General features: G+C 41.4%; 1 protein-coding gene across 3 annotated transcripts; it reads left to right on the top strand.

Moving 5' to 3' along the window:
• The first annotated feature begins 411 nt into the window (after window positions 1-411).
• Window positions 412-10,656, top strand: LOC142591353 (programmed cell death protein 6-like). 3 transcript variants are annotated; one of them, XM_075703686.1, is made up of 7 exons: window positions 412-561; window positions 655-796; window positions 1,144-1,205; window positions 1,338-1,382; window positions 5,137-5,313; window positions 6,047-6,156; window positions 9,540-10,656. In XM_075703686.1, the coding sequence occupies exons 2-7, from the start codon at window positions 729-731 to the stop codon at window positions 9,639-9,641; spliced, it is 564 nt and encodes a 187-aa protein (XP_075559801.1). In that variant the 5' UTR covers window positions 412-561; window positions 655-728; the 3' UTR covers window positions 9,642-10,656. The 3 variants fall into 3 exon arrangements, with proteins under 3 accessions (XP_075559801.1, XP_075559795.1, XP_075559806.1); XM_075703680.1 differs by having other exon boundaries at window positions 489-796; XM_075703691.1 differs by having other exon boundaries at window positions 494-796; window positions 5,155-5,313.
• The last annotated feature ends 682 nt before the right edge of the window (window positions 10,657-11,338 follow it).

Below are 11,338 nucleotides of genomic sequence, written 5' to 3'. Positions count from 1 at the left end.
CTTAGTTGAAATCAAGAAAAAGAAATGGACATGGGCAGGACATGTAATGAGGAAGGAAGATAACCGATGGGTTACGGACTGGATTCCAAGGGAAGGGAAGCGTAGCAGGGGGCGGTAGAAAGTTAGGTGGGCGGATGAGATTAATAAGTTTGCAGGGACAACATGGCCACAATTAGTACATGACCGGGGTATAGTGAACTAGAATACTTCTAGTTCACTATAATATTCTAGTTCTAGTTCTAATATTATAATATTATAATATTATAATATTATAATATTATAATATTCTAATATATTCTAGTTCACTATAACCGGGGTAGTTGGAGAAGTATGGGAGAGGCCTTTGGCCCTGCAGTGGGCGCAACCCGGCTATTGATGATGATGACTACGAGGGAGAACATTATTTGCTCCATGGTTTGCTCCGTTCATTTCTCCGTTGCTCCAAGCCAATGGCTTCCAAGCATGTCCACATCCGTGTCCACTTCTATCCGATTATCTACAGTTTACAAAGCCTAGACAAGCCGCTGTTATAGAGCATTCGAAGCCGCTGTGGAGTCAGAGGTGGAGTTCGTGATTCTGTCAGTTCTTTATTCCATGATTCTGTACTGTGGGCCGTAGTTGCAATTGTTAAAGGTTTCTGGTTTCCGTGTGTAGGCTTAGTGGCACCACATTTCGACATAAAGGAGGAGATTTTGGTACATTGCTGTTGTCGGCGGAAAGGACAGAAGATGTATTCCCAAGCCCCACCTCAGCCGCCCAAAGCTGATGTCGGATACTTACAGGGGCTTTTCAGGAAGTACGGTGATTTTGTTTCAATTCTCCTCCGATTCAGATCGAGCACGCTATCTTGTTTCAGATAAGTATTAGCATTCAACACAGCTGTATTGTAGTAAATGTTAGTATTGTCAGCCAACGGATGTTGTGCGTGGTCCAGCACCATGCGATGACGTTATCAGTGACTCGTAAGATGAGGATCCAGTTTTCTTTGAAGACAGACATGACCGAATCTGCTAACAGCTTTAGTTTAGGCAGTTTCGCACTCAAGTATATGATGCAGACTTTCAAATCAGTAATGTTGGCTGCATCGCTCCGGTTATCTGCGATTCTCGTGGTTTGCTAGACATATTCGAATGGCTGTTTCAGTGTCGACAAAGATAGAAGTGGAAACATAAGCGCAACGGAACTCCAGAGTGCCCTGTCAAATGGTAAGCGGCTTGACATTTAGTACAGTGTATATACACATATATATATATCACGCATCGGTTGTGCATTGTTGTGCTTTGCCACGGCATTGTTGGATGGTACAGTTTATTACTTTGGCTTGTCATTTTTGACAGGAACTTGGAAGCCGTTCAACCCAGAAACAGTGCGAATGATGATAGGTAAGATATTTACCAATAATCCATTGCTTGCTGTGGTTGCTTGCAGGTTTGCACCTGGGATCTTGTCGTGCACGCTGCGGCTGCTGTTTATAAAGATTTGGCTTTTAGATTAATCGTGACAGTAAAAATTTATTTACAGTGATGGTTTGCTCAGTCTATTTACCGAGCCGTAATAATGACGCCCGGCTTAGCTGCGGGAGATGTGTGGTTCGAACCCCATCGCTTTATGCACAGCTAGAGACATATATTGCTTACACCAGTTGGGCGAATCGTTACTCCGAAAAAAAAAAAATTGCACCAATATAGCTTAACATATGGCTCCTATGTGAAACAAGCTGCACACAAGATATTGAAATTGGGAACAGTGTATGACCATTATTTAGTTTAGGTGCTGCTTGTACTGCTGTTGTTGATCTGTTACACCTTGTAAATTTGTGCACAGGAAGTAAAAAAAAAAATTCACTGGTAAAATCTGAGGGATGGTAATTTTTGCATGAATATTTCTTTTTTCAAGAATAACCCCCTAAATAATGAGCAAATGATTGGCAATCAATGTATGTTTGAAGAAAGACTGGGACTGAAACAAGGTTTTGACGGCCCATTGCTAACCCTATGATAGTTGTGTGGTTGGGTGTCAGATGAATTGGATTTCCATACATCCCAGCACATATCCTAGACCTCGGGAAAATGGTCAATGAAAGGAGGAAATGAGGCTATATTTCTGGACCAGGGATGCTGTTCTGGAAGTTGTCAAATTTGGCCATGTTGTCAAATTAGCTATCTTCTCACCTTTGATTGACTTAGAGGGCTGCTACTTGGCTGGGGTAAGGTTAGGGTGCTGGGGGGGAGGGGGGGAAGGACTGCAGCATCTGATTGGCTCAAAATGCTGCCTTTACAGAATTTGACAGTATGGCAGAAATAATGAATACAAATTTTGCATCCACTTCTTTTGACAACACACTGAAACTTAACCAATTCCTTGTTTTATGTTTACTTGTTTTGCTCATGAGTTTGAGTAGGCTATGTTTTGGGATTTTATGGAATGTAGTAGTTATACATATGCCTTGTAAAACAGACACAGCACAGGTATGACTGCATTGTGGTTGTGTGAAATAAACATGGTGTACTGCCACTGCTTGATTTACGAGCATGTGGCTTGTGTGCTTGACAAAGCTGTAGAGTATTGGCTGCTAGGTCCCAACAAGCACTGCAGGCTGGCATGCGGTACCTTTTGACAGCGAGGGCAATGAATTGCTCTTCAAACCACATTCTGCGTTACACCTGTGGCAGTTATATTATCACTGCTGACAGGTGCCGCGTGCCGGAAAGCACTGGTGACTTGCACATGTGGATTAAGCCTGACAGCAACAGTACCACAAAGTTACCAAGGGGAGTCAGAAACTGTCCTCTGTGTTCTTCGCTAGCTGAAAGCACCTGCCAGGGACATACTGCATGGGGATAAAAAGTAGTGGAAACCCTTTAGCAAGCAACTTTGAGTAATGGGTCACCTTAGTAGGTAAGGTGTTACTTGCAAATTTACCGTACCAACTCGCCCAACTTTCTATCCTTTTGCAAATTTCTTGTGCACTTGCTTCATATTGTTAGTAATCAGGAACACATTGTCTTCTTCCTCTTCAGTGCAGCCACACTGTGGCGGCTGTTCCACATCAATATTATCTGTTATACTCCGACAAATTGGTTAATGCTCCAACTTATCTTTTTGCCATCCACCTTGCACTAATTTTCTTGTGCTTTGCGTGGATTCTGCAGTGGACAGGCTAACGGTTGCTAAAATCATTTAGCGAACTATAGCTGGATATAACTTTAGAAAAAAGGAGGCGTTTACTCCTACGACGCGGATGCACACGAGCATCCACCAATGGGCTCGCACTCTGGACTGACGTCATGAGCCGGACGGCCGGTGACCCCGCTGACGGAGAAGATGGCTGCCCCGCGCTTCCAACTTGGCCAAGTCGCGTCAGCTGTGTGCTTCAGCGATAAATGCATTGTTCTATATAAGTATTTTTTCAATAGCAACTGATTCATTTTAAGCTTGGAAAACGAGTAGTAGATACGCCGTGTACATGCGAACAAGCACAAAAGCCATGCAGAGCTGCTCTTTTTACTTTTGTCACTTGCAATGAAGCTAAAGAGCAGACGACGGGCAGCATTCTAGAAGGCACTGGGTTATTTTTCTGTCGCTATCTGGCATGTGCTGTAGCACATGAGAACTCTACTAAACCAGTCATCAAAATACAAAAGTCTTTATTTATACAGAGAATTGCGTATTTCAGGAGCACGATTTTTCGAGGAGGACTATTTTAGTCGTGGAGGCAATCGGCTGTCGCGCTTCGGTCATCTGGGTGGGGCCTCCCCTTTTTTCTAAAGTTGTATATGACTATAGAGAAGCGCAGGGTAATTGTATTTTTGTGAGAGAGAGCAAATTTTTTTTTTAATTCTTAAATGAAAAGTAATATGCAGCTAATGTCTGGGTGCCAAACCTGGGAAGATGCAGGACATTTTTTTATTGTTTGTGCTATTGTAATGGCTTTATTGTCAGGTGATTAAAGGGGCACTAAAGAGAAATGGTTAGTCAAGTTTGATTGTAATTACGCTTCTGGGAATACCAGAAACATAGGACAGAAACTCGAGGCGAGTTTGTTTTTCCACATTAGTGCCTTGTGGCATAAAATTCAAACATAGTTAAGTTTATTTATTAACAAGGATTACTTACATTGCATTCTGAAGGAGCAAAAGACTTGGCCAAGTGAGCTTCGAGAACTTTTTCTTGACGAAAATGACTCAAACGTGCGAAAATACTTTGAAATCTGTGACATCATTCTAATGTGTCGGAGTTTCAGTCTTAGTGCGAAATTCAAGGCAACCTTGCCCTCAATTTTCTCGAATAATAGCCACTCTTGTTTCACCAAAGAAATGCAAGTGGTACTTTGAAAAATTATTTCACCAAACAATAACTCATTGTTGCTTTTTAGTGTCCCTTTAAGACATGAAGAAAAGGTCTAGAAAACCTGTGTTGCACATGTCCAGAGGTGGTGGAGTCCACTGTTAAAGGGAGCATTCTGGAACGATGCCTGAAGAAATTTCCTTCCATACCAAATCTGCAAGCATCCAGCTTGGCAGCAATGGGTTTGTGGTAGATGGCACTGCTCATTCCTCATGCATAGTGTAGTGTCACTACTTATGCACTGCACAGTGCATCGATACTGTCGCTACTGGTGCCTGTAGTTTATGGGGGTGGTTGAAATTAATTTGGAGTCCCCACTAACAGTGTGCCTCATAATCAGATCATTGTTTTGGCACGTAGTACCAGAATTTAATTTGTACCTGTAGTTGGGGTGCCTGCAGTGAGGTAGCCACACTATTACGTGTCCCCTTTAGCAGTGAAGTGGACTTGTCTTGAAAGACAAGTCCACTTGTCGCAACGTTGGCTCCCGCTTTTACTTTGTTCTCGTTTTTGTCATTGTCTTGAATTTCCATCTCCCGCCTTCCCCGTGTTTTTCTTTAGCACTGAAGCCATATTTACAAAGGATTTTTTTGTTCTGTTCATATATGTGGTGGGATACTTTGTCTTTGCTGTGGTTGTGTGTCTTTCTGGCAGTGGGTTTCCTGCGCTGTGGCAGGACTTTCTGTGCACTGTGGCAATTCGAAGCACCGGCTTTGCAGCGCACACCTCACTGTTCTGCTTTCTCTCCATTATCATCATCATGTGTGCTGTCCTCTTCCTCCAACACAGACATGTTTCGTTCACCAGGCATGTTTGACCGCAGCCGAACTGGTACAGTCAACTTCGACGAATTTGTTTCTCTGTGGAATTACATTACCAACTGGCTCAACTGCTTCCAGAGCTTTGACAAAGACCGCTCTGGCGCCATAGACCAGGGCGAACTCACTCAGGCTCTCACTGGGTTTGGTGTGTACTTCTATATTTTATACTATGGTGCATCTGCTGCACTTTTTCTTTTTTTGTGCTTGTACATTGAGTTTTGTCACTCAAGAGTTGCCATGGAAAGCAGCAGTATGTTGTGTGTTATGCAGTACGTAGTCTTGTAGACTACAGTAAGGTGACAGATGTTTGTCAGTTTGTCGAGGCTGGCAGTTGATTAATTTAAATTAAAAATTAAATTCCAGGTTTACTGGCTTTGTCATTGCACTTGATTGTCAAATGCGCAGATGAAGATGACCTGAGGAAATAAACACACATGCACACACCTGATGACGAACAATTAAATGCATTACCGTGCTGTCATCTGAAGGACATGCAAAACATTTAAGAAGTATTTAAGAAAAGTGGGCCTAATGTTCTTGACATTGCTAAAAAAATCCGCAATCCTGTATCCAGAAGAGGAGGTGGAATAAACTTTATTTATAGAAATGAGCTGACTGTGAAATTGTCCAAAGTGGGCAGCGATCCTCGTCCAGGATGCTGTGGGCCTGAGCCGATAGCTTGGCCCTGAGAAGAAAAAAAAAGGAGGTTCATTGGAACTTTTGTCACTTGGCAACAGAGGGAGAGGAAACATCCTTGTACTTCATATGGCATATGAGTGGAAGTTTGTTGCTGCAGTATATACTGATAAGGAAAAACATGTCTGTATTTTTGTGCTTGACCAAGAATTGGGCAAAAGTGAATGAAATTTGTGTTGCAGGCTATCGTCTCAGTGAACCAGTCATGAGTATGCTGCTTGTTAAGTTTGACAGGGATGGAAAAGGCTCGATCAACTTTGATGACTTCATTCAGTGCTGTGTGACTTTACAGGTGACTTTTTTTCTTCCTTTCTTCTTCCCCCCCCCTTTTTTTTTAATGCATTGTGCAGGGCCTGTATCACGGTGTAAAATATATACTCTTTAGGTGGGGACACTTCTTGGTTTGCTTTCAAGATGTGATCAACCAGATAAAGTAGCAACTTCAATTAGAAAGCAGGCAGGAGCTTGTGCAGACAAGAAATGCACGGATAACACAAGCAACCAGAGAACAGTGTCTGCACGCGGCGTCGCGGCGCTTTATCTGTTACGTCGAAGTGATGCCTGCTCCCCCACGCTTGCCCCTCACCATGGTGACCCACTTTCGCGCGTCACTCGATCTTTTCGAATTTCCCGCAGCAGGTTGCTATGGCAGCAGTAGATAAAACATTTCTGTCTTCCCGCTGATTCCACTGATTGGTATCTGCTGCCGTCACTGGGCCAATCAAGGTTGCCAGGTTTGGCTACTTTGCGCCAAATTGGCTGCTTTTGAAGGCTCATGGCAGGAAATTTTTTGGGTTGGATACTTGGCTACTTTCGGGCTACTGTTAAAATCAACATTTTTTAATAAGAACTACAGACAAACCAGACAAAATATTACAAATAAATGGTATAATGTGCTGTACTATACCTCTTATGACACACATGATGTGCGGCTACTATCCTCACCACATGTATTTGGAAAGGAGGATGCAACCTCCACCTTGCAATCGATGAAATTAGTTCAATAGGAACACCTTTTGTCTCATTAGATGGAATGTCTCCTTCTATAGTTAATTATGAGGTGGAAACAAGTTTTATTACAGTTCCATGATGAATTTGAGTAAAGGCATATGAACACATCGATACATGGCTATAAAAACTACTAAAAAAAAAACTTAGGTGATAAGAAATCCTGACTAGTATGTAATATTTCCTTGCAAAGTTGAGATATGGCACCGGGATACATTGACTAATGACTAAAGAGTGAAAATTTTTCACACAACATTCGCTGGTACTAGAGTTCAGTGATAACTACTTAATCATTTATGCAGGGATAACAGTTACCGAATACGAATACGGAGCCACGAGTTCTAACTTGACTCCCTAAAGTCATGTTTTAAATAAGTCGAAGGGCTCTAAATATAACAGCTACAAAAGGAGCAGCTCACAATCGGCTACAGCAATGTTTTCTTCTTAAAGGGACACTAAAGTGAAACAATAAATCAGTTTAGACTAATGAAGCATTGTTTGAGAACCCTGCAGGCAGTCATTTCCACAAAATAGTTTGATTATTAGATGAGAAAATGAAGGTCCAAATATCAGTATTTGAATTTCGCGCCAAAACCCCAGCGCCGGTACGTCAGCGTGACGTCAGGGAATCCAAAGTATGTTTTCGCATTTGGGCCGCGTTGGCTGAGTAAAGGTTCCCGAAACTTGCCATGTTTAATATTTTGTTCCTTTAGAACACAATGTAGTCAATCTGTACCGCTATATATATAGTTAGTAGGCCCTAGAAGGTGCCATCAAAATCCAAGACGTCACAGCCCCCAGGTGCGGGAACTTATGTAGGCGTTGCCACCCGCATTTCGTTCTTGCGCTTTTTCTGGCTTACCAAATGTCTTATCGTTGTAAGAGTTGTGTTTTTGGTGTTGTAGAACGGTAATTTACTGATGCAGAAGAAATCATTTTTCACTTTAGTGTCCCTTTAAGTGATTGGCCGTGGCTGCTTTTTTTGGATACTTTTTAAGCACCTGCAGTGAACTGGCTACCTTTATGACCACTTTACGTGATTTCCTGGCTACTTTTCACTTTTTGGACCTGTTAACCTTGGGGCCAATGGACGCATGCCATTGCTACTTTATCTGGGCGATTGCGTCTCGCGAGTGTATATACCCTAAAGGGTATATGTCTTACACCGTGGCCTGTATTCTTGGTTGATAACTTTTGGGAACACTTTTGAGAATTCAGTCTCGTGTGTGGCTCACGATATTTTCCTTCTTTGCATGTTTCTTATTGAAGCTTAGCTGCACTCAGAAACTGCATTGTTTAATTACATTAAACTGAATTTCTTGAATCTTTACTGTTCACTGTACCATGATTAATGAATATGATGACTTGCCATTGTGCCTCGTCTAAATATAAAAGTATAGCATTATCCTGCAGAAAAAATGGCTAGCTTGGAGCTGTTTTGTTGTGTCAGTATTCCTAGTCAAAGGAGCTGGATCTGCAAGAGCTTTTGGCAACTATGTTCCTCTTTAAAGTTATGTCACAAAGTGTAGCTAAGGAGACAATCGTTTGATTCTATGTGCTGCCGGTGTGAGCTTGTTCTGATAGTTTATGTATATGTGCTTAATGTCCCTACATTGTGTGAGTAGGGTTAAATATAAGGAAATCTGATATGCAGATATGCGCACTCACAATGCAGATAGAAATCGTACTTTTGTGAGAGAAAAATGCACAGGTAGTACTCGCCACACAAGATAATTAATAATGTTTGGCATTGCCTGTATTGTTATACTTTGAATGCAGTGCATTGTAAAGATTATGTTATTAGTCACTGACATCTGGGGCCATATTCTGAAACAATCCACTTCGGTGATAGTCACATTCAATAAATCAACTGGCTGCTTACCCGCGACGAGAGCGTGCACTACCAACATGCACTCTCGAATGCTTCATAATGCACGAGAGAGCACACCATGCGAGTGCAGGGGTGCTCGAGTGTGTTGTTTTCCAGTGTAATGGCCGCAGTACGAGTTCTGCGCACTGACTACGGTTGGCTGCGGCTGTTGTAGGTAAAATGAATTGAAAAAAGGAAGTGTGAAACATTTTATATTAATGAATAGTGCTACAACTCGCGCGGTTGCGAAACACATTTTTGATGATATTATAAAATGACACACTGTTTCTGCGTTTCTGTGTCAGCCATTGTTTACCGACAGAGCGGCATCATCATCTACTACACTTCACTACCAACCATGCAAGCAACACACAAGGCAACGCAATACACTAGTCGATCAACAGTCAACAAATATCACTGTGTAAAATTATGTGCTAACTGAAATCAAAATATACTATAAACTACCAACGTGCTTGTCTCTACTACACTACACCACCAACCGACTGCGAAAAGAAACTTTCGTTCATTCAGTATATGTCGGGAGCACCCAACAACACCATGACCTCAAATTGACGTAGGCCGGATTTACTAGGTGGCGCTATTTATTTTACTGTTTTGCTAATTCAGCCAATCAGCGTGTGACGGTGGCGGAGGTGTGGCCAAGGCGATAGTGTCACCGAAGTGGATCGTTTCAGAATACGGCCCCTACTTTGTCCTCTGATGCTTAACATTTTCACAGGCACAATGCTGCAAAACTCATTGGACTCTGTAAATATGCTTGCTTCTATTTTCTTCAGACTTTGACAGCGGCCTTCCGGCATTACGACACCGACCAAGATGGGTGGATCACCATCGGTTATGAAGATTTCCTCAAGCTTGTATTCAGCCTGCGGATGTGATGATTGATTGCATTCTACTAATACAAGAGTAGACAATGCTGCATTCATTCCACCGCTCCTTTTATGGACTCTATTTGTTCTACAACATGACCTGCCCACATGCTGTGCAGGCATTTGTATGGGATTGGTGACCCGATTCATTTTAAAGAGTATATCTGGATGTTTGCTTAAGATATCAAGAAGAGATTGCTGTCTAATTTTTCCAGTTTTCAACCAACAATAAATTGCTCTGTGTGCTATATTATTGATCTGATATATATATATTTGTCAGTGTGCAAAACTCATTACGCCTTGTTTGTTGGCAGCAAGATCTATGGACAAGTTAACAGCACACAACTGGAGTGCTGCTAGTGTTGTAGTGAATGTGCTATGGTTTTAGAGTAACAATTGAAATGTTTTTTTCATGGAGAGCCGTTGCACAGTAATAATTGTAAATACTCGGTAGAGAGAGAGAGAGAAAAAAAAAAAGAGTGGAAGGTGTATTTCTGGCTACTCGTTAGGTCACGATGATGTGCAATGAGGTGTGCACCACATATTGCATAAATACTACTGTGACCACGACTGATCGCATTAATCATTTTTAGGTTATATTCTAAAAGTGAAGAAATACGGTCATTACGCTGGTGGGGTTAAAGCCCTATTTGTGCTATGCTAACTGGACTTCCCCTATTTACATGGGTGAGTGCATATGTGCTAGTAAAAAAATTTACACTGCTGCTCTCATCATGCTTATCCCATGTGTTTGCAACTGTCCAGTATTTACTGAGATGTACATACAGCAAATTGTTCCTTATGTGTTAAAAAACAAGGCTGTAGTGTTTGTGCTATTCTGCCAGGGATATACGTTAGTGATGATGTGAATGGCTGTGGACACAGTATTTGAGGAACATACTGTGAGATGTACCATTATTTTATACTCCAAGAGGATGTCAAATGAAGCATTTCCTTGTTATAGATTTTTATAGCACCTGTGATAAATTCTCTCGCATTTGAAAAAAATAAACATGTGCAAGGATGTGGTTGTGTTCACTGCAGTATTGCAAGAAGGCATTCTTTTCTTTTCAGTGTGAGCTCTACCATTTTTGCTCGGGACCTAAAGGTTTGTTGCTGTTTTGAAAGGTACCTTTAAAGGGATGCTAAATAGAAACATCAAATAATTTTAGTTGTGCACTCTTTCAAAACTTTTTTTTTATTCATTTAACATGAGAAAAAGTGATCACTAGAGGAGAAAATAAGGTGCTTAACTTACATTTCTTGAATTTCGTGTTGAAACCTCGGTGGCTTGTACATCTACGAGATCAGTCAGATTTTGAAGTATTTGCATATATTTCGACTATTTTGGCCGAAATATATGCAAATGCCATTTTGGTCACATTTGGTGAAGCAGGAGAATTTTTGACAACTTTCAAGGTTGAGGCTTTTGCTCCTTTCAAATACAGTTGCAAGTACTAATAGAAATAATCATGATTAAAACATGTTGCATCTGTCTTTAAAAACTTCCGATTGAACCTCTGTTAAGTGTCAGGCATGAATTATGTTGCCAGTGTTGGTAAATTTAAATGCATAGCTGGCTGTTGTCACTGGTATGTGGCCACATATAACCTTTTTTAGAAATTTTGCCTGGCAGATGTTTTATTGTCTTCGTGTACAATTTTGCTCTTGAACCTCTACTGCGATTAGTTTACATGGGGAATTCA

The sequence above is a fragment of the Dermacentor variabilis genome, chromosome 1 (assembly GCF_050947875.1).
Source record: "Dermacentor variabilis isolate Ectoservices chromosome 1, ASM5094787v1, whole genome shotgun sequence".
NCBI lineage: Eukaryota > Metazoa > Arthropoda > Arachnida > Ixodida > Ixodidae > Dermacentor > Dermacentor variabilis.
The sequence above is the reverse complement of the archived record's forward strand: the minus strand, read 5'-3'. Positions and strand labels throughout refer to the sequence as shown.